The sequence below is a fragment of the Rhinopithecus bieti genome, unplaced genomic scaffold (genome assembly GCF_001698545.2).
Source record: "Rhinopithecus bieti isolate Rb0 unplaced genomic scaffold, ASM169854v2 scaffold_26881, whole genome shotgun sequence".
Classification (NCBI taxonomy): domain Eukaryota; kingdom Metazoa; phylum Chordata; class Mammalia; order Primates; family Cercopithecidae; genus Rhinopithecus; species Rhinopithecus bieti.
Window position 1 is genome coordinate 11,123 of NW_016811887.1, and position 24,304 is coordinate 35,426.

General features: G+C 35.6%; 2 protein-coding genes across 2 annotated transcripts in view; both read right to left on the minus strand.

Annotated features, from left to right (window-relative positions):
• Window positions 1-10,713: 10,713 nt before the first annotated feature.
• Window positions 10,714-11,333, minus strand: LOC108544220 (MICOS complex subunit MIC26-like). Its single transcript, XM_017895259.1, has one exon. It carries the CDS (start codon window positions 11,331-11,333, stop codon window positions 10,776-10,778), a length of 558 nt encoding a protein of 185 aa, XP_017750748.1. The 3' UTR covers window positions 10,714-10,775.
• An 8,531-nt stretch (window positions 11,334-19,864) lies between these two features.
• The window catches only part of YTHDC1 (YTH N6-methyladenosine RNA binding protein C1), a 38,076-nt gene continuing 33,636 nt past the window's right edge, over window positions 19,865-24,304 (minus strand). The window contains exons 17-18 of the mRNA XM_017895260.1: window positions 22,836-22,970; window positions 19,865-20,857 (exon numbers count right to left, since the gene is read on the minus strand). Of these exons, the coding sequence (XP_017750749.1) occupies window positions 20,633-20,857; window positions 22,836-22,970 (360 nt within the window). The 3' untranslated portion in view covers window positions 19,865-20,632. The remainder of the gene's footprint in view (window positions 20,858-22,835; window positions 22,971-24,304) is intronic.

Below are 24,304 nucleotides of genomic sequence, written 5' to 3' on the forward strand. Positions count from 1 at the left end.
AATGTGATATGTAGGGCAGGGCTACATGGAGTTGAGTGAGTATGCTGGAATCAGAGGAAAGACAGGCCACACTTTATCATGAAATATGTTATCATTTCATAATAAAGTTGTCAAGTATTTTCTCATAGAAAATGTAGTCACTCATAATAAAAGAGGTGTTATTTTTCAGAGGCAGTAGGGGAGATAGGTGTAAGATTGCAGAACAAAGGACAATGTGACAATCCAGGAAGTTAGTGAAAACTCCTCTGTGAGATATAACTGCATTTGAAATAAGGTACTTTGGTTCTGGCCATGAAGAATGTGACTCTGGGTTAAAAAGTACCAACCCAATCTGAGCACAGTGGCTCATTTCTGGAATCCCAATGCTTTGGGAGTCTGCACCTAGATGATCTCTTGAGGCCTGGAGTTCAAGACCAGCCTGGGCAACATAATGAGACCCTGTTACTATAAAAAAATTAGCCAGGCATGGTGGTGTGCACCTGTAGTCCCAGCCACTGGGGAGGCTGAGAAAGGAGGCTCGCTACAGTGATCTATGATTGTACTACTGTGCTTCAGCCTGGGCTACAGAGCAAGACCTTATCTCAGGAAATAACAACTACAACCCCTTAAAGTATATCTTTTCTCCCTAAAACTAGAAAATAAATGTGAAGAAGTTAATTTTATTTTTAAATTTTTTATTATTAAGTGTTTAATAAATTATTTCATGTTTGACTACTATCACTCTGGCTGTTACTTATGTTTTCGGTATTTATTTTTTCATGTCTTATCAAGACATTCATTCTATGGGATCCACCTATGCCAGTGAGTATTGGATCCTAAGGTATTTGGTTTCCTTCCAAAAATACCTTACTGAAAATACCTTATAGCATGCGGGAACTCTAAAGCAATTAAGAGATTGCATAGTTAAACACCTTTCATATGACAGACAAGGAAATGGGGACGAGAGAGGGTGAGTAATGAGAACTATTAAAACACTGTTGTAAATATAAATATTCACATTTCTTGTACGTACTTTTATATTCAATTAAGATACGAAATGTAACCTTGATGTTTCATAAATGATGTCTTAAACAAATGAGATTATCAATTACAGATTTAAATATTTAAGAAAGAGTTAAACATCATTATAATTACAATGCAAAGATTATAGCAAATTTCTAATGAGCTACACTTGTTTTATGTATCTGTTTTTTATATTAGCTCTCATTTTCCAACTTAATATAACCTCTTAATTTTGTTGAGTTGTGTTGAAGGGGATTCCAATGGTTTCTTAGATATGACACCAAAAGGAGAAACAACCAAATTAAAATGAACAAATTGGACTTCATAAAAATTAAAACTTATGTGCATCAAAGAATACCATCAAGAAAGTGAAATGAGGAACCACAAAATTGGAGAATATATTTGCAAACCATATATCTGATAAGTTACTTTTATCAAGAAAATGTAAAGAAAGCTTAAAATTCAAGAAGAAAACAACACAATAAAGAAATGGGTTGAATTATTACTTTAGCTTTGAAAGTTATGGAAATGACGAGTTAATGGATGTAGCACACCAGCATGGCACATGTATACTTATGTAACAAACCTGCACGTTGTGCACATGTACCCTAGAACTTAAAGTATAATAATTTAAAAAAAAGAAAGTTATGGAAAAATGCTATTGTAGCCAATGAAATATAATCAATGGAGCAATTTAAAGACACTACTGAATGAACTTGTCTGGATAGTTGATGAGGATAGTTCATGAGGTTCTGACACCTTCCTGTTTCATTAACCTTGATCTCAATAAACTATTACTAAATTTGAAATTTTTTCTACATCTTATACTAGAGTTGAACTGGAGTGTTTTTTTTTACAAAATGGGTCAGGAAATGGGTGTATAATTTGCCAAAAGACACATATTGAGCATATTTTCCATTACTGCAAAAATGTTTGGGGGTGAATGCTCTGATTACTTTGAAAAGCTCTATAGAGATGTAGTTCTGAACAAGAAACTTCTGACAAAACTATAAAAATCAAGGTTTGACATACACTATGGTTTAAATGTGTCCCCTTCAAAATTCAAAATGTTGAATTTCCATTTCAAAATTCAAAATGTTGAATTTCCATTTCAAAATTCAACTGTTGCCAATGTGATAGTATTGAGGTAGACCTTTTAAGAGGAGATTAGGCCATGAGGTCTTCTTCCTTGTGAATGGGACTAGGTGTCCTTGTAATAGAACTTGACAGTGACAGTTTGCTCCTTTTTGCCTTTATGTCTTTATGCCTTCTGCCAAGAGTGGACACAGCATTCCTCCCCTCCAGAAGATTCGGTGTTCCAGGAGCCATCTTGGAAGCAGAGACCAGAGAGATCCTCACCAGACAATGAACCTGCTAGCCCCTTGATCTTGAACTTTCCAGCCTCCAGAACTGTGTGAAGCAAATTTCTGTTCTTTATAAATCATCCACTCTCAGGTATTTTGTTATAGCAGTGCAAATGGACTAAAACAATGTTCTTCTTGGAGATGCCAGTGGTCCCTGTAGTGAATTGCTGTCTGAGATACTTGAAATGTCCTTTGTGTATAGTCTCTGCTTCTCTCTTGGCTATACACTGAAAAAATATGGGTGAGGACTTTGATTCCTTCCTTCCTATATATCTGTTGTTATATCTGAATTAAGTGGTCAAATGAAATTTATGGAGAAGGTAAAAATACAATATATGTGCTTTACTTTGACTTTTGGTTCCAAACGTTTTATGAAAAGAAATGAGATCAGTTTTACAGAGAAGTACTAGGTATGCTATGTTTTTATATGGTAGCATAAACATTCCATTTTCTTTGCGCATTTTGAAGGTGAGCTTACATGAATATAAAAATCAAAGAAAGTTTTCTTTTATAGGTAAATAAGGAAATGAAAATATAAAATGATCTATCAATCTCATAAATATTCTGAAGGGGCTTACAGTATAGGGTCAGTTAGAACCCTGTGGCATGTGAAGTAATTTCTGATACCCTCAAAAGTCAAAACTGTCAAATAATGCAATGTAAAGAGGGCAGAACCTTAGATTTTGAAAGGAATTTATCCACTTCTAATTTCTGGGGTTTCATGAGGAAAAAAGAGATTTTTTTCCAAAGAGCGTCTTTGGTTCCTCCTCTGTTTTTCCCAAGGAGTCCTAGGCTGTTAGAGCTTGAATAAACTGACTTTTAGTCCTTTTAAATCTCTGATTACCAGATGTTAGCCATGCCAAATCACCAATATTTCTGGCTTTTAAATTTTACCAAAAGTAACCTCCCAGGTGCTCAGAGAAAAAAACATTCAAGATGGTTCGTGGAGGGAAAGAATTAATGAATAGTAAAGGTCACACAGATAGCAACCCGGAAAGTACTCATTACCTAAGCCAGGAATTGAACCCTGAACACAGGCCACCACTGTGAAAAGACAAAGCCTTAGCTGCTGACTACAGCATTGGGTGGTTTCCATTGTCCTTCCCTAAAGGAGCCTTTAGCAGCCAATTGTGAGCTTGCAACGGCTTTTAATTGCACAAGATAGTTTTTAGGACTATGACATGAACCCCAAAATTACTGTTCCCTGGAAGGCAGAGACCAAGAGAAAGTATTGCCATGTGGCTACAAAGTCAAGCTCCCAAGGACATTTCCAACATGTGGTCTTTGGGCAAGATGAAGTGGTGGACTGTTGCCCCGAGTAACAGAAAAAAAAACAGAAAAAAGAAAGGGAGAAAAGCATTGGCTATGGCAAGGTGGGGAAGATGAGACACTCAGAGAGGCCAGAGAAAGACCTACCCGCAGCAGTGTCACTGCATCTAAAGTTCAGGCGGCCCTTGTCAGTAGTGAAGGGATCTTTTCCAGCACTCCGATCAGCTCTGAAGTTTCTGCTTTTAGGGAGAAAAATCTCCCCATGTCTTTTGATGCTGCACATGCCTAATCCTGTCACCCACAGCCATTAGCAAAGAGTGCAAGACAGATTAATCCAAGCAGAATAGTGGTTAACATCCCATAGTGCCAAACCTGTTCTTAGCCAAGAGGGATTTTACTGAGAGAGGGGCCTCTAAACCTCTAAATCTTAGGAAGGACTCTAACCTTCCTAACTTGGGCCTCAAACCCAAGTTCAGTCAAGCATCCTTGCCATTTATTAAGTAGGATCTTTAACCCTCTCTGTCTTAGGAGAAACTCTAACACCCCTAAGTTGGGCCTGTAACCCAGTCCCATCCTCTACCTGGGTAAATGCACCCCATTTATTCAAAGTCGCCCAATCGGTGCTGCAGTCTATTCCTTTGGGTTGGGGGATCTCCTCAGTATGGTCTCTTCATGGTTCACCAGAAAGGGGTCCTGATCCAGACCCCAAGAGAAGGTTCTTGGCTCTCACGCAAGGAAGAATTTGGGGTGAGTCCATAGAGTAAGTGAAAACAAATGTATTATGAAAGTAAGGGAATAAAGAATGGCTACTCCATAGGAGGAGCAGCCCTAAACTTTTCTTTTCTTTTACTTTTATTTTAGGTTCAAGCGTTAACATGCTCAGGTTTGTTACATGGGTAAATTTTGTGTTGCGGTGGTTTGGTGTACAGATAATTTTGTCACTCGGGTAATATGCATAGTACCCAACAGATTGGTTTTTGATCCTCACCCTTCTCCTGCCCTCCACTCTCAAATAGGCCCCAGTGTCTGTTGTTCTCTTCTTTGTGTCCATGTGTATTCAATATTTAGTTCCCACTTATAAGTGAGAATATGCAGTATTTGATTTTTGCTTCTGCATTAATTTGCTTAGGAAAATGGCCTTTAGCTCCATCCATGTTGCTGCAAAGGATGTGATCTCATTCTTTTTTATGGCTGCATAGTATTCCATAGTGTATATGTACCACATTTTCTTTATCCAGTCCACCATTGATGGGCATCTAGGTTTATTCTACATCTTTGCTGTTGTGAATAGTGCTGCGATGAACATACATGAGCATGTGTCTTTACAGTTTAACAATTATATTTCTTTGGGTATGTGCCCAGTGAGATTGCTGGGTTGAATGGTAGTTCTATTTTCAATTCTTTGAGAAATCTTCAGAATGCTTTCCACAGTGGCTGAAATGATTTACATTCCTACCACAGTGTATAAGCATTCCCTTTTCGCTGCAATCTCCCCAGCATCTCTTATTTTTTGACTTTTTATAATAGCCGTCCTGACTGGTGTGAGATGGTCTCTTATTACGGTTTTGATTTGCATTTTCATAATGATTAGTGACACTGAGCATTTTCATATGCTTCTAGGCCACATGTATTTCTTCTTTTGAGAAGTGTGTGTTCATGTCCTTTGCCCATTTTTTAAGGGGGTTGTTTTTTGTTAATTTGTTTAAGTTCCTTATATATTCTGGATATTAACCCTTTGTCAGATGCTTAGTTTGCAAATATTTTCTTCCATTCTGTTGTTCGTCTGTTTACTCTGTTGATAGTTTTGTTTTGCGGTGCAGAAGCTCTTTAGTTTAATTTGGTCCCATTGTCAATTTTTCTTTTTGTTGCAATTGCTTTTGGAGTCTTTGTCATGAAGTCTTTCCCAGGGTCTACGTCCATTATGGTATTTCCTAGGTTTGCTTCAAGAGTTTTAGTTTTAGGTTTTACACTTAAGTCTTTAATCCATCTTGAGTCAATTTTTGTATATGGTGAAAGGCAGGTGTCCAGTTTTAATCTTCTACATATCACTAGCCAGTTATCTCAGCACTGTCTTTGTCAGTGTTAACAAATATTAGATAGTTTTAGGCATGCAGCTTTATTTTTATTTGGGCTTTTTTTTTGTTCCAAATAAATATTAGAAATTTTTTTCTAATTCTGTGAAAAATGTCATTGGTACTTTGATAGGAATAGCATTGAATCTGTAAATTGCTTTGGGCAATATGACCAACCATTTTAACAATATTACTTTTTCCTATCCATGAGCATGGAATGTTTTTCCACTTGTTTGTGACATATCTAATTGGAAACACATCTTAAGTGTTTCCTGAACTGAAACACTTAATATTTTATTAATGACAATACTGCCACAAATGATATATAAATTCAATGCAATTCTTATAAAAACCACAGCTGACTTCATAGCATAAATTGACAAGATGATCCTAAAATTTATATTAGATATTTAAGGGGCCTAGAAATAACAAAACGGTCTTAAAAAGAACAAAGTTGGGGGACTTATACTTCCTGATTTTGAAGTCAACTGCAAATCTACAGTAATAAAGAAAATGTGGCATAGGCCTACAGATAGATGTATAGATTGATGGAATAGGTTTTAGAATCCTGAAATATACCATATGTTAATGGTCAACTGATATTCGACAAGAGTGCCAAAACAGTTCAATAGGGAAAGAGCCTAGTAAACAAATGTTGTTTGTTTTGACAATTAATAACACGTGTTGTCAAGGATGTGGAGGAATTGGAATCCTCATACATTGCTAATGAGACTGGAAAATGGTATGACCACTTTGGAAAACAGTCTAGTAATTCTTCAAAAGTTACACATAAAGCTAATATGTGACCCAGCAATTCCATCTCTAGGTATATACCCAAGAGAAATGAAAATATGTCTACACAAAACTTGTACATGAACATTAATAAATAACATTATTCATGATAGCCAAAAATTGGAAAAAACTCAAATGTCCATTAACTGATAAATAATAAACAAAATGTGGTATATCCATACTACACGTTATTTGGAAATAAACATGAATGAAATATTGGTATTTAAATAACATGAATGAATCTTTAAAATATTATGAAAAGTGAAAGCCAACCACAAAAGACCACATATTGTATGGTCTCATTAATATGAAATATCCAGAAAAGGAAAACCCATAGAGACAGATAGTAGATTAGTGTGTGGTTGCCTAGGACTCTAGAGATGCAGAAATTGCACAGGGTGGGGGCTGACAGCAAATGGTAAAGTTCTTCTTTTTGGGAGATGAACCTGTTCTAAAATTATTTTCTGATTTTATAAGTCCGTTAATATACAATGAAACATTTAATTGTACACTGATATGGCTTGGCTATGTCTCCACCCAAATCTCACCTTGAATTGTAATAATCCTCACATTTCAAGGGTGGGGCCAGGTGGAGCTAATTGAATCATGGGGGTCGTTTCCTCCATACTGTTCTTGTGGTAGTGAATAAGTCACATGAAATATGATGGTTTTATAAATGGGAGTTCCCCTGCACAAGCTCTCTGTCTTGCCTGTTGCCATGGTTGTGAGGCCTCCCCAGCCATGTGGAACTGAGTCAATTAAATCTCTTTCCTTTATAAACTACCCAGTCTTGGATATGTCTTTACTAGCAGCATGAGAACAGACTAATATACATATATTAGATTGGTGAATTGCATAGCATGTGAATTATATGTCAAAAGTCATGACTAAAGTGTTTTATAAAATACTCTAAAAAATGCTGATTCATCCATATAATTATTTTATCTCTAGTTCTGTGTCAAGGAGACTGAAGACAAAAGAGACTCTATTGCCACTACTTTTGGTAGTATTCTAAATTATATTACACAAATGCGATGACTTGTTCATGCAAAATCATTGATCTTAGCTGGATGAAAGTACTTAAAAACATAAAAGAGACATTAAATACATTTGTGTAAACACCGGGTCGTCTACGTTTTGTTTTTCTATTTGCCATTGACATGTTCAGACTACTTATATAATGTATTTACTTCAAGGGGTAAGAGTTATATTTTAACTTCCGGATTAATTCATCCTTGCATAAAAACAAAACGTCAGAATGGCAGAGGGAACAACAATTTAAAAAGAGGCATTGTGTTTTATCAAGATGGCTATGAAATGGACTTCAGCTCTTCTACTGATACAGCTGAGCTATTACTCTAGCTCTGGGAGTTGTGGAAATGTGCTGGTGTGGCCCACAGAATATAGTCATTGGATGAATGTAAAGACAATCCTGGAAAACTGACGCAGAGAGGTCATGAGGTGACTGTTCTAACATTGTTAGCTTCTATTCTTGTTTACCTCAACATAACATCCGTTACTAAATTTGAGCTTTATTCTACATCTGTAATTAAAGATTATTTTGCAGGGTTTTTCTCACACAACATATTACTAAATGGATACATGAACTTCCAAAACATATATTTTGAACATATTTTTCACTAATGCAAGAACTTCTTTGGGAATATTCTGGTTACACTGAGGAGTTCTTCAAAGATGTAGTTTTGAAAAAGAAACTTATGACAAACCTACAATAATCAAGATCTGATGTCATTCATGCAAATGCCATTGGTTCCTCTGGAGAGCTGCTGGCTGAGCTATTAAAAATATCGCCACGGGGACCAATGGCATTTGCATGTCACTTTCTAAATTGTAGAAACTAGATGGAATATTCTTGAAAAACATGGCTATGGCTATGGTAGGATTAAGTGATGGTGGAATACAAAGAGTTTTTAAATTTATAACGGTTACTTTTGTATATTAGAGAGAAAACAAATCTATGTTTAATTCTACAGTGACTTGTTTTAATAATCATTCATGATTTTGTATATACTAATGTGACATTAGAGTCTACCCACTTTATTACATATGTATGAACAACATCTATAAAATATATAAATTATGTATAATATGCACATTTATATTTGCTTTAGCAAAACATAAACAATTTTGGCTATGCTATTTCAAATGATTTTAGAAAATTACCTGGCATATTCACATGACAATTTTATTTCTTTTGCCTTCCCCCTCCCCCGCTTCAGTAAAATGCACTACTACTATCTGAGATCATGGGAAAAGCTGAAATGTGGCTCATTCAAAACTATTGGTGTTTGGAATTTCCTCGCCCACTCTTACCTAATTTTGAATTTGTTGTAGGACCCTACTTCAAACCTGTCAAACCCCTGTCTAAGGTAAACCTATTCCTAGATGTTTTATTCTGTTTGCTTTGCATTTTCACGGGGAATGACTGTATTCTTCGTTCAGAGTGTTTGTCTCATAGTGAGACAGATATGGAAAGTGAGGAAAGTGATCTGCCAGTTAGAAACTGGTATATTTGTTTTCTGTACCATCATAAGTATGTGAATTTCGTTACTATTACAGAATAACCTGAGATACCTGGGAGACTTTGAGAATACAGTCAATTAACTTAAGGTCTTATTATTCAACACATAAGAATCAATTATTCATTTAAAGAATATAGTGACTAAAATATACCAGAAGTGCCAGATTTGCAAAGAAACGAAGTAGACATGGCTTCTGCACCCTATACATCTTATCTTCTACTGTGAAAGATAAAATATAAGTAATAAAAACTGCATGAAAAGTGTCATCTTAAGGAGAGACTACAATGCTAACGAAGCATTTAGAGATTACAGAAAGTATCTCTGAGTCATTAATAATTAACGTGAGCCCTAAACAAGGTGGAGGGACAGGTGAAGGGATGAGAGGGAGAGGAAGAAACATAAAGAAAAGCAGGTAGAAAAGTAAGGACAGTTCCCAGAGACCCTAAGTTTAGTTCTGTAGGAAGAGGCTGAGTAATGAAGCAGATGATGCTGGTGAGGTAGTATAGAGCCAGATAATTATAGGAGTTTGAACATATGTTAAGCGCATGCGGAAGACAGTGAAAAAGAGTTAAACAAAAAAAGGATATTATCAGATTTCCTTTTTTTAAAAAAAATCTCAAGGTTTAGTAACTGGGTTGATTGTAGAGGGGCAGGACTATAGAAAGGGGAATCACTCTAAGGGGAACTTTTGTAAGAATGTTCTTGCAAGAATTCAGGCAACAAGTGACAGAAAACTAGAGTGTTCACAGAGGCAAGACGCAATGGCTTACATGTATAATTCCAGCACTTTGGGAGGGGGAGACAGGAGGCAGGCTTGAGCCCAGGAATTTGAGATCATCATGGTCAAAAACATGAGCCCTTGTTTCTAGAAAAAAAATGTTTAAAAGTCAGCTGGGTATGGTGGTACATGCCTGTGGTCCCAGCTACACGGGAGCCTATGGCAGGAAAATCACTTCAGCCCACGAGATCAAGGCTGCAGTGAGTCATAATCATGCCACTGTATCCCAGCCTGGGCAACAGTTGGAGACCCTGTCTTAAAAAAAAAAAAAAAAAAAAGAATGTTGATAGATATGACTATGCCTACTCATACAATAATAGGCCAACCTCATATTGTGTTGTGTGTGTGGAAAAAAATAGTTAATATAATAAAACACTTGAAATATCTCTGGTACATAGTGATCCAGAGTAATATTGACTCTTGTCATTATTGCTGTTTTGTTTATATTACTAATACTATTAACTAATTTGTGCCAGACACTTTAGATATTATTCCTCATTTTATAGAAACTGGTCTTCTAATAGATTAACATTGCATTCTCAACCAAAATCCTAGAGAACGGATATCCTGTGGATTGGTATAAAGTCAACGTATGGATCAGATGAACAAGTGGAAATGCTAAAATTTTATTGGAAAGGTTGAGGCTTTTCACTTGTATTTTAGCTTAAAAGAAACCATTCCTCAACAATATAAGTATACGACTTCAACTATATTTGCAGACAAAACTAACATTTACTTTCTTTCTTTCTTTAACTTGGGTTTTAATTATATACATATTTTTTTCCTGAAGAAGAAAGCCATTTTAATACATTCAATACTGACTTATCCTCCATTTTTCTGTAGAAATAGTGATTTATTGTATGGAGTTTCCAGTGTTTACCTTTAACTGATTAAAGTGGGTAGAGCATGGAGTTCTCTACTTAGTTCCAGGTGAATTCTTCACATTTCCTGGCTTTTAAAAGTTCTCCTTCCACAAATCTTCTGTTACTATATATCCCCGTAAACCCCAGTCATATAATCTCTCCCCACTGACCTTGGCAAACACGATGGCTTGTTGTGGATAACAGATGGAGGCAGCTAATCCCGTGAAACCAGGTGGACACACTAGCTTCTTTATTTTTGAACCTCTAGCCAAAAAGAGTCCATTAAGGCCAGCAAAACCAATAACACCAAGTCTTGGAAAAAATCCAAGAGGTGCATTTTGGAGATATTCATAGCTGTCTAACCGCCACTGAACCAAACTTTGCATCTTGGGCTTAGTTTGGGAGTATGTTTCCTGACACAAATTTGTATATGTCTCACAATAGCGTTGGAACTGTAAGATGTCTTCTTCAAGCTGGCTCCTTGACTCTTCTACACATTTCGATTGACCCTCAGGAACTGAGTACAGTGAAAGCTCATCAACCTTCACAGGATTTTGGGGAGATGAGTCCTTTTTTGGTGCTGCATAGACTTTGAAGGTGAGCAAGTGTAGGCTGGTTGGCCTCATGGACCTCTGAGTTACTTTGAACATGTCGCTGGCCGTGGTGGCTCTGGCAGGATTTACTTTCTTTTATTCTAGTTTTGTTCCACTTTTTTAAAACTTTCTTTTATTCTAGTAATTCTTTTTTAAACCAATTCTTACTTAAGATCCCAAAGTTTCACATCTTAGAGAATACAATGGTGGTTTACCCTATCAAAGAGTTTTCTGCCTTATGCCCAGACTATAGTACACCTCAGTAAAGCTCGCTTAGGGAACATGGGTCTTGCTATATCATAACTGCTTGATAGAGAAGCATAGAAAAATGTACAGTGCATGTATAATAAAGACCAAATAATTTCTACCACTTGTATCAGTTCTATCAGCATATAGGATGATATTCCTTATGAAGAAACACATGAGTCAACATATTCTAACTTAATATCATACTTTTAAGATATAAGCAGAAAGGCAGCATTCTTTATGTACTATATGATCTAAGATATTATTTTTGTCTATGTTCTTATTGGCAGCAATATAAAAGTGAGATCTTATTCAAGTGTTAAGACTCAATGTTCATTTTGACTGAAAGTTGCTTAGGCTGTATACGGTAACTTTCACAAGGTAAAAAGGTTGAGGTAGGATTGGTAGAATTTCTAACCAATTAACTCCTATTCTTGAAAGATTTCTTCATGCTTATAAAGGGAAAGTGATTATGTTGGCAAGGAGGGAAAAAGAGGAGGCGGAGAAGGAAGGCACAGAGAAAGGTAATAGCAGTATAATGGCAATCATTAGCAATATTAGCTGTTGTTACCAAGTTGGAGAAAGCAAGATTTGAAGCGATGTCAGGAAGCTTGTCCTTTTATTCTTTGTTTTTGATGTTATAGATTGTTATACAGTATCTCATATTGTTGATTATTGGTGTGACAAGAGCTGCTAAAATCTACTTAATAAAAGTCCTTAATACAATTTTATTAACTACAGTCCTCATCTTATACATTAGATCTCTAAAGTTGCTCATTCTACATGTTGGCTAATTTGTATTCTTTGACCTACATCTTCCCATTTCCTCTCACCGCCCACCACCCCTGTTGGTGGCGACTACTGTTTTGTTCTCTGTGTATCTGAGATCTCTTTAAAAATATATATTCCACATGTAAAGGAAATGATGCAATATTTTTGTTTCTATCTCTGGCTTATTTATCTTAGCATGAAGTCCTCTCTGTCCATCCATGTGGTGGCAAATGTTAACATTTCTGTCTTTTTGAGGCTGAATAATATTACACACACACACACATACAAATACATACATATATATATATAAATATATATATATACACACACACATTTTTAAATCTACTCATCAGTCAATGGACACAAGTTGTTTCCATATCTTGGCTATTGTGAAAACTGTTGCAATGAACATGGGAATGCAGCTATCTTTACAAAGTGGTGATTTTCATTTTTTGTTTTATACCCATAAGAGAGATTGCTGGGTCATATGGTAATTCTATTTTTAATTTCTTTAGGAACCTCTGTACTGTTTTTCATAATGATTGCACCATTCTGCACTCTTACCAATAGCGAACTAGGGTTCACTATTTTCTCCACACTCTCACCAGCATTTTTTGTTTCTTGTCTTTTTGATAACATCTATTCTTATGGATATGAGATGATATCTCATAGTGGTTTCATTTGTATTTCCCTGATGATTAGTGATGTTGAGCAATTTTTAATATGCCTATTGGTTACTTTTGTTTCCTTTAGAGAAATTTCTGGTTGGGTCCTTTCTCCATTTTTTAATAGGGTTATTCATGTTTTTTTTTGGTATTGATTTGTAAGAGTTCTTTACAAATTTGGAGTATTAATCCCTTATCAGATATGTAATTTGCAAATATTTTTCCCAGTCTGTAGGCTGCGTTTTTATTTTGTTGATTGTTTCCTTTGCTGTGAAGAAGCATTTTAATTTGATGTAATCCCATTTATATATTTTGCTTTTGTAATCTGAACTATTAGTATGATATCCAAAAAATCACTGCCAACACCAATGTTGAAGAGATTTTCCCTTATGTTTTCCTCTAGGAGTTTTATGGCTTCAGGTCTTACATTTAGATGTTTTATTCATTTTGAGTTGATTTTTGTTGTGTATCTCACATGTATAGTGTGAGATAAGAGTTCATTTTCATTCTTTTGCAGGTGGAAATACAGTTTTCCCAGCACTGTTTATTGGAGACTATATTTTCCCCTTTGTGTCCACTTGGTGCCCTGCTCAAAATTTAGTTGACCATATATGTCGCATTTATTTCTGTGCTCTCTGTTGTCTTCCATTAGTCCATGTTTGTTTTTTACCAGTATAATTCTGTTTATTACACCTTTGTAACGTAAGTTTAAATCAGGAAGCATGATGTCCCCAACTTTTATCTTTCTCAGTATTTCTTTAGCTGTTCAGTTTGTGTGTGCATCTGTCTATATGTATATGTGAGGTTCCACAAAAATTTTAGAATTTTTGTTTCTATTTCTGTAAAAAAACCCCATTAAACTTTTGGTACAGATAGTGTTGAATCCATGTGTTGCTCTGGGTAGTATGGACATTTAAAAAATATTAATCCCATCAATAAATAAGATATATCATTCCATTTATTTGTGTCTACAATTTCTTTCATCTGTATTTTGTAGTTTTCCTTGTACAAATCTTTTACCTTCTTGGTTAAATGTATTCTTTTGTTTTTGTGTGTGCTATTATAAATGGGGTTGTTTTCTTGATTCCTTTTTTAGCTAGGTGATTATTTGTCTATAGAAATGTTACTTTTGTTTCTATGTTGATTTGGTATCCTGCAAGTTTTCTGATTTACTCCAACAGTGTTTTTTAAGCATCTTTAAGCATTTTCAACGTATAGGATCATATCATCTGCAAATAGGGATAGTTTTACCTCTGATTTAGATGTCTTTTATTTTTTTCACTTATTTAATTGCTCTTGCTAATATTTCAAGTACAATGTTTAATAGAAGTGATTAGAGTGAGAATCCTCACCTTATACCAGATCTTACTGGAAAAACTTTCAGCCATTCTCCACTGATATATTATCTGTGTGTGTTTTTTATAAATGACTTTTATTATTTTGAGAAACTTTACTTCTATACCTGAAAGTCTTTATTGAGAAAGATGCAGAACTTTGTTAACTTCTTTTCCTGCATCATTTGAAAGGAACATGCGGTTTTTAAACTTTCCTTCTGATAATTCATGTGTCACATTGGTTTGTATATGATAAACCAGTCCTGCATGCCAGGGTTAAACCTCACTTGCTCATGATGTACGTTCTTTTTGATGTGTGGTTTAGTTGTTTGCTAATATTTTATTAAAGAATTTTGTATAAATATTCATTAGAAATATTGTCCTATAGCTATCTTTTCTTACAGTGTCTTTGTCTGCCTTGGATATGAAGGGGATTCTGATGCCATAAAATGTTTGGAAGTATCTTCTCTATTTCTATTTTTTGACAGTTTAAGAAGTATCGATAAAAATTCTTTTTTGAACATTTGGTATAATTTGGCCATGAAACCTTCTGGTCCTGGGCTATTCTTGGTTGGAAGGGTTTTAATGACTTCTCCAACTGATTTGTTAAGGATTGGTTCAAGTTTTCTACTTCTTCCTAACTCCTTCTTGGTAGGTTATATTTTTCTAGGAATTTATCATTTTTTTCTAGATTATCCAATTTGTTGCATTTATTATTTATTTATTTTATTTATTTTGAGACAGAGTCTCCCTCTGTCCCCAGGCTGGAGTGGCACGATCTCGGCTCACTGCAAGCTCCACCTCCCGGGTTCACACCATTCTCCCGCCTCAGCCTCCCAAGGAGCTGGGACTACAGGCGCCCGCCACCACGTCTGGCCTGTTGCATATACTTATAATAGGCCCTCATAATACTTTACTTCTGAGGCATCTGGTGTAATGTCTCCATTTTCATGTTTTATTTAGTTGAGTCTGCCCTCTTTTTGTCATAGTCTAGCTAGTGTTTTGCTGATCTTATTTTTTCAAAGATTACTTTTTGGCTTTTATTTTTTCTGTGTTGTTTCTGTTCTCTATTTTACTGATTTGTATTATTTTCCTCCTTTTGCTAACTTTGGCTTTAGTTCTTTTCTAGCTTTTGAGGTAAAATGTGGTATGTGCACTGGAAATGTATACTCTGCTGCTCTTGGATTGTAAGTTCTATATGTCTATTAGGTTCATTTGGTGTAGACTGCACTTCAAATCCAGTATTTGCTTAATTTTCCGTTTAGTTGAGCTATTCAGTGTTTAATGCAGGGTACTAAGATCACCGAATATTATAGTATTGCTATTTTTTTTCTTCACGTACATTAAATTATTTTGAGATGGAGTCTCACTGTTGCCCAGGCTGGAGTGCAATGGTGTGATCTCAGCTCACTGCAACCTCCGCCTCCCGGGTTATTTAAGAGATTCTCCTGTCTTAGCCTCCTGAGTAGTTATAGGTGCCCACCACCACGCCCAGCTAATTTTTGTGTTTTTAGTAGAGATGGGGTTTTGCCATGTTGGTCAGGCTGGTCTCGAACTCCTCACCTCAGGTGATCTGCCCGCCTCGGCCTCCCAAAGTGTTGAGATTACAGGAATGAGCCTTCGCGCCTGGCCAGTATCTATTTAGGTGCTCTGTTGTTGGGTGCATATACAATTCTTATGTCATCTTGATGAATTGGCCACTTTATCATTAATGACCATCTTTGTTTTTGTAACAGTTTTTACCTTGAAGTTTCTTTTATCTATTGTATATTATGCCACACCTGCTCTCTTTTGGTTACTATTTGTACGGAATATATTTTTCCATTCTACTTTCAACTTTTGTGTGTTCTGGAAGCTGAAGTGGGTCTTTTAGGCAGCCCATAGTTATATTGTTTTTTAATCCATTCAATCACTCTGTTTATTGGATAATTTAATTCATTTACAGTCAAGGTTATTACTGATAGGTAAGGACTTATTTTGCCATTTTAAAATTGTTTTCTTGTTTTGTAGATTCTTTGTTCATTTCTTCCTCTCGTTTACCTTTGTGATATGGTAATTTTCTGTAGTGCTAATAAGCTTTGTCCTTTATCGTTATCTGCTGTAATTTTTTGCTTTGTGGTTACCATGGGCTTACATAAAACATGTTATAGTTGTAATACACTATTTTAAGCTAGCAACAACACAGATCATATAGAATTATTCCAGATTTCTACTCTTCCCAATGCATATTTTTGTTGCCGTAACTTTTTTTTTTTTTTAAGACGACTCTTTGTCGCCCAGGCTGGAGGGCAATGGCACAATTTTGGCTCACTGCAACATCTGCCTCCTGGATTCAAGCTATTTTCCTGCCTCAGCCTCACGAGTAGGTGGGATTACAGGCATGCACCACCATGCCTCGTTAATTTTTGTATTTTTAGTAGAGGAGTGGTGTCACCATGTTGGCCAGGCTGGTCTTGAATGCCTGACCTCAGGTGATCCACTCACCTCAGCCTCCCAAAGTGTTGGGATTACAGGCGTGAGCCACTGCACCCAGCCTGACATTTTTTTATGTTGTATATTCCTTAGCTTTTCAGAGCTATTATTTTTTTACTATCTTTCAAATCTCTAGTATGAGGGTTACAAGTGAAAATATTTAAGTCAAGAGTCTATGTTTAAGACAGTCAATAGTATTTAAGATATTAGTATTTAATATATTGATTAGTATTTAATAGTCAATAATCTATATTTGACACGGAAGAAACTGAAAAGGAAAGAAAAAGTGTAAGATTTAGACACAAGAGAATCCCCACCCCAAAAAATTAGAGATTAAATGATCCACATGATAGATAACAGAATACTATGCATGGACTGCTTATACTCTAAGGATTCCTATTCCTACTATAAGGAACTTGGGGACTAAACTTGAGCTAGTTCTTTTCTATGTGCTTCAATGTTAGTATGTTTCAAACTGCATTTGGAATGTTTCCTATCCAAGTAACAAAATCTTAAAACATCAGGATAAAATTATCCATGTGTGTCACAGTCACCTTTACATTGGGTCAGGGAACTCTAGCTTGGTCAGTTAAGTGCTGGCAACAGTTCCTTCTTCCTTTCAATTCCATACCCCTGACATGCCTGAGGACTCAATGTTTAACATTATAACAAGACAGGATGTATGTGACCTTCAGAAAGACCACAGCATTCTACAGCAGAATACTGTAGAGATATCTACGGGCAAGAGGCCAATACTCTGAAAAGTGAGAACATTCAGGTGTTACAACTTGTATGAGATCCTGATTTAATGGACATCTGCTACATTTTCTCTGTCCATGTGTTTTGGAAACTCCTTCCTGATGTAATCCTCACAGAGGTGACCATATCATTTGCCTCTCTTGCTTCCCATGCTGGGAGTCAAAGGACCCCATTTCCCTGGAAATACAGATTGGTTTACGGCTTGCTCCAGAACCAACATGGCTGTTCAGTCCTTCGCGGGAATTGACATGGACACTGGGAGGAAAACGGTCTCTCCTGCCACTGAAACTACATAGATAACGGAAGCTTGGAGATAACGGCCATTTTCTAAAAAATTAGACCGTGCTTGATAAAAAGCCATTATGGGGGAATGAAATCCAAAAATTACATGCTTGAATTGTTACTCCTTTCAACTATTACTCCAGCTAATAAAATCCTTGACTGGATTTCTAAACTCTGAATGACTGAATTTTCTGTTTTTCACCTGAATACATCATACTAATGGAGATTTTTAGAATCACAGCACTGTATAGTACATGAAAGAAACCATGTCTCCCATGGTGACAAAAGCTGTCATAAATGTGTATGATTATTTAAAAAATTCTGATTTTTATATACTCTCCTGTATCTTCCATTTTTTATACAATGTTCCTGTAAGTTTATTTAAAAAAAAAATCAGGAAAGGATAACAGTGATGATTACATGAGCCAACATAACTGTTAGAGTAACACCAGATACTTGGTAAAAACTTGATGGCTTTTTAAAATAGATTGACTCAATACTAAGCTCTTTAACACTCAACATACAAAGCATAACTTAACACCTAATTGGATGGCACTTTAGAAAAATCTTCTGCTGCAAATTAAGCCTGAAGGAAACTTAATGTTTAAAAATCTCAGGCCAGGTGCAGTGGCTCACACCTGTAATCTCAACACTTTGGGAGGTTGAGGTGGGTGGGTCACTTGAGGTTGAGTTCGAGTCGAGCCTGGCCAACATGGTGGAACTCTGTCTCTACTAAAACTACAAAAATAGCCAGGTGTGGTGGTGAGCGCCTGTAGTCTCAACCATTTGGGAGTCTGAGGCAGGAGAACTGCTTGAACCTGGGAGGCGGAGGTTGCAGTGAGCCGAGATCGTGCCACTGCCCTCTAGCCTGGGCGAGAGACTCCATCTCAATGACGCATATTAATTTATATGCTATTTTTTCAAAAGTGATGAGGTGGCTTTAGAAACACCAAATAAAAACATGTATAAAATCTTGGCCCATCAATTACTACCTTTCTGATCTTGGGCAAGTTTACTAGCCTCTCTTGAGCCCATTTAAATGAGTCTGTATATAAAAGCACAAACTGTCTATTGCATACAAAGTGCTCAGTATTTATTACTATTATTTCAGGAAAATACCTTTAATATTACCTACCAGTTTTGTGTAACTGGTTACAGAAATTCTTAAAAAACTGTAGATATCATCCTGACTAGCTTACTGATGAACACAAACAAAATGCCAATGAAGTGACTTAATGTATATCACCAACAGGTTTAATTAAAGACAATGACAAAACTAGAACACAGGTTTCCTTTAAAGTATTTTTTCCTCGCTACCACAATGCAGATTTAAAACAAATCCTTAGGCTTTAGTTTTGTCACTGTAAATAAAACTAGTGTGAATGCAGGGAAGATACTACATGCTGGTATGAATATGAATGCAGTAAAACTATAGTTTTAAATATCCTTTAAGAGTAAAGTGCCTGTGTTCTTTTCAGGTCAATATAAATATAAAACAGTGCAAATCTGATACTATAAAAAAATTAGTCAAACATTCAAATATTCCTAATGTTTATAAAGGCCAAATTCCAAACGCCAAAACTCCAGGTATAACTCAAATTAAGATTCAAAAAATTATTTCATAGATTGTTTTCTTGAGCGGCTCCATTTCTGTGTTGAAGCTGGTTACCACTGGGAGAGCTGGACAGTTAACTTAAAATACAGAATATAAGAGGGTTAAAAGTCTATTTATGAAGTAAAGTAGAAAGCACGTACAAAGTAGTTCACTTACAGAAGACTAAAACAACAAATAGAAAAACTAAATAAACGATTCTGTGATCTGAGTAGACTCAAAAATATTATCAGGTGTGTACTTAACCAAACTATTAACATAACTCTGGTATCTTATGTTAGAAATAGAAGGAAGTTTTTAATACAACAGGCCTAGGTCAATCATTTCTGCTAAAATGTGCCTCAAAAAAGGCAAATGGGGTTCCTAAAATTCCTAAACAAAAAGCATTTTTATGTCTATTATTGCATAATAAAACAAACTAGTAACTGGATAAAAAAATACAAAAGATAACCATCAATCTTTACCAATTTATTTTATACAAAACAGTAGCAATGTAGAATATGGGAATCGTCTTCCGCTGCCACGCACGCAAGTTGTGAACATTCCAAGCCAATGAATACAATTTGGAGGGGAAGGCTAAACAATAGCATCAACCACGCTACTGAACATAGGAATTTTCATTTAAAAGATTAAAATTAGATAGCAATGTCTTCTTAATATTGCTCTCATCATTGAAGACTGAGGAAAATAAAAGTGACTTTATAAGTTTTTTAAAAAAGAGGCAATGGGAAAAAAACAAGAGGCTGCTACAACACTGCCATACAGTCAAACCATCATACTTCAACATTTGCATACTTGATAGCAGCATTATTTTTACTGAACCGTGTGCAACTACATGTAGAAACACATCAAAGCAAAATATCATGGCAGTTATCAATCAAGATCCAAAAAGAAAAAAACAAACAGAAAAATAACTCTAGGATGAACACACTATAAGAACATTTATGGAGAAAGAATCAATATCTACATTCTTGGACTGTTCCATTCTGCCCCAATAAAAGTGTCAATTCAACTGTCAACTGTGGATTTTGGCGGATTTGAGTTTTCCAGTTCTTATGATACTGCATGCTTGGAACAAAGGGGGTCATAATAAATCCTTCTACACAATGAACTTTATAGGTAGACAGCTGAAAATAAATTTACTACTTGTAAACACACACAAAAAAAAATACAAGATTTTTTGTATCTTTAAACAATCAGTGCTTCCAAAGCCCATTATCTTCTATATCGACCTCTCTCCCCTCGGTCTCTGTCTCGATCACATAATCGCTCTCTTTCTCTTTCTCTATCACGTCCTCTATCTCGCTCTCTGTCTCGTCTGTTATCTCTAGGGCGGTCTCGCTCTCGTTCCCGATCTCTTTCACGGGGTCTACTTCTCCGGCCACTGACAACAGCTTGTGTGCGACGAAGGAAATCATCCACCCTCATATCATAATCATGCTAGAAAAGGGAAGAAATGTGTTAGGTACGTCAAAAATGCAAATAGTGTAAGTGGATCCCTGATTTGAAAAAAAAATTATATAAACAATTTTAAAATACAAAAAAAGAAAAAAGTCTCTATATTATAATTGGTGGAGAGAACAATCTAAAGAAATGCAATAATAAATTAATCCACAGAAGGTTAATATGCTGACATGGTTTAGAAAAAGGATGATGTCTCATTAGACATCTACAACAGATTACTCAAATGCAGTTTTCTACTTAACTTTAATGACTTTTTCATCGGATCCTTTCAATAAGATTTAGGCCAAAGAAATTAACTAGTGATGACCTTCAACTATTATCCATATATACTGCCAATTATGCTAAATGTCATCAATGTTTTTCTGGCACAGGCTAGCTCGACATTTTTCCTTCAATTCTACCAACTTCAATTTTACAAACAGAGTATTATGTTCCAGATTTTCTTTCAAACTAAATTGTTACAACTAAGTGATGTGCAAGAAAAGTTGTGGCTGCTCCTAAACTTGGCCTCTGCTCTACTTTAAACTTTCTACTCTTAGTTCTCAGCTCGTCTTACTGATTTTGGTGTTTTCTCAAAATTTAGCCGAAATAGGATTCGAAAACACAATCCTACATTACCTTTTATATATGTGATTATATAAGCAGAGAATATGTATACTAACCAAAACATCACTACATAAAGATCCATAAAATAGAACTTGTTAAAAAGGATAAATACAGTTCAGGAAAACAAACAAACAAACAAAAATCTTAGACTTCCTATTTTAAAAGCCATGTGATCAGTTAAGAGAATTTTTAAGACACCATAACCCATCTAGTCAACTAAGATTTCATATAGACAGACTGTGTATTTCTTTCTTGTATGCCTAACTGAAAATAAACTACTAATTAAAAGTTTGTGAATTAGTTAACTAGTACCCTCAAATTATTTTACACGTTAAAGGTCATATGACTTGATTTAGAGAAAATTACTATCTTTATGAGGATAAGGAAATTACTGACAACACATAAAAATGTCTCAAAGGCCAGAAAGCTACTCTGATTCTCACAAATAGGCCCACTCGTCATCTTAAGCTGGAAAACAAAAGTATCTTTATTTGGCCCCATACACACTCATCACCGTAAGTAGGGAGTGGAAAAAAAAATTCTAACTTGCATATCCTACTTAGTTTAACAACAAAACTACCTTTCTAAGGCTATCAATCTTATATGCATATGAATTATGCTTCCAACACCTGCCAGAAGACAGATTCCACTTTTAAAATAAAAGTACTATTAGGGGGAAAAAAAGCATTTAATAAACTCAGCCCCACTAGTTAAAAACCCAGACAACTCAAACTAGAGTCTTTTTTTCATTGGTCCTGTTTTGAAGCCATCAAAAAAAGCTTTCACATCAATCTTATCAAATAATTAACAGAATCAATGAATAAAGGACATACCTGCTACATATGGTAACATCCGGTTAACATCACAATAACCAGAGGTAAAACAATTCATTAGTTACTAGCTTTAACATATGGTAAAAATAAAAACAAATGACTAAATGAGATTACAGCTTACCAGCTAACTTAATATACACCATCTATCCTATAAAATTGAATCAAAATACAAAAAAAGTTGAAAATACCTATTAATATTAATTACACAGCATAATTAAGGTCTCAATATGGAAAGAACATAGCCTAGGTACTACCTAAAAGGAGTTCTATTTGTAGGCGTTTGCCTTAAGCAGTTTGTGATCTGATCAGTAAAAGAAATATATTCTACCTACATAATCCAAAGGGGCATAATCAGGCATTTTTAATAAAAAACAAACTAGGAATTACTCCAAAATAGTCTGCAGTTTAAGAATATGCAATGGTCTGTCATTCACCATACTGTGGTCTCCCCATATTTAAATTACCTACAGAATTCTAAGTAGTTCCCTCACACCTTTGCCTCCTTGTGCACTTACTACTCGTTTATCTCTGTATCTTGCTTCATGTGGTACTGGATGATGTCCTGAGTAAGGGGGATGAGCTTGAGGAGGTGGAGCATGGTGCTGATAGTAAGGATGGTGTGGAGGTTGTTCCATTCCTGGGTAAGGGGGCTAAAAAAGGAAAATCATTCCCATTAAGAATCTACCAAATACCCTTGTAAACAAGCCATTCTTAGAAACCTTCATCCAAAATGCCAATCCCAAACAAGTGAATCTGTACTAGACATTTACTTTGATGGCATTAAGGTGTTTCAAAATATCCTTTTTGTTTGTTGAAAATTTACACATCTTCTAAGATATAACATGTTTATACTTTTCTACTCCTATCATATAAATACTAAGGGAAATAGAAAACCCTTACATGGTGCCTACTGTGAGCCAGGCATTGTTCTAAGCACTTTACTAGTCTCATTTAATTCTCACAACCTTATGAGATAGATACTATTGTTCCCAGTTTACAAAAGGGAAAACCGAGGCAACAAGCAGTTAAGTAACCTGCTTATAGTCACACTACTGTTAAAGTGGTGAAGCAGACATACGGCATCAGGCATCCTAGTTCTACAACTGGTAAACTGGTTAACCACTTTGTATGTATCTACTCTTAAAAACTTCAACAGGCCCGGTGTGGTGGCTCATGCCCATATCCCAATGCTTTGGGAGGCTGAGGGAAAAGAATCCCTTAAGCCAGGAGTTGGAGACTAACCTGGGTAACAGAGTGAGATCCTGTCTCTATAAAAAAATTAGCCAGGCACAGTGGCATGTGCTGTAGTCCCACCTACTCAGGAAACTGAGGCAGCAGGACCACTTGTGCGCGCCTATGAGTTCAAGACTGCACAGAGCTATGATCACACCACTGCATTCCAGCCTGGGAGACCCTGTCTCTTTAAATGAGACCCTGTCTCTTTAAAAAAAAAAAGGGGGGGGGGGTCAGGAGCAAATTACCTTTTAAATGCCATTAAAAATGAATAGAAGGTAAATTAAAGATTATTTTCATAGTTACTATCAAGATAATATATTAAATTTTTAAAATTTCCCAGAATATAAAGGGAAAGTCTCATAATCATCTGCATACAATAGTATAAAACTGTATACCTTAAACAGACACAAAAGTCAGATGAAGAGGCCATATAACATATAGCATTTAAAATAAAGAGATAAATTAAAATGTAAGAAAACAGTAGAAGCTAAACTTCCAGGTTTTTATTTCTTGAAAATTAATGCACCAGCTATCTTCAATATCTTAAAATATACTCTAAGAAGACAAGTTTTCTTAAAGGAAATAGTTAAAAAGCAGGAATAATCAGGGTTTAATTAATCTTATTTTACACAGAAAATTTATTGAGTATTAGATCAGGCACTATGCTAAACTTAACATGCACTTTGTAAATTTATCTTCTTGACAATGAGAATGACACTAATACATTAAATGTTAAGCTATACCAGGA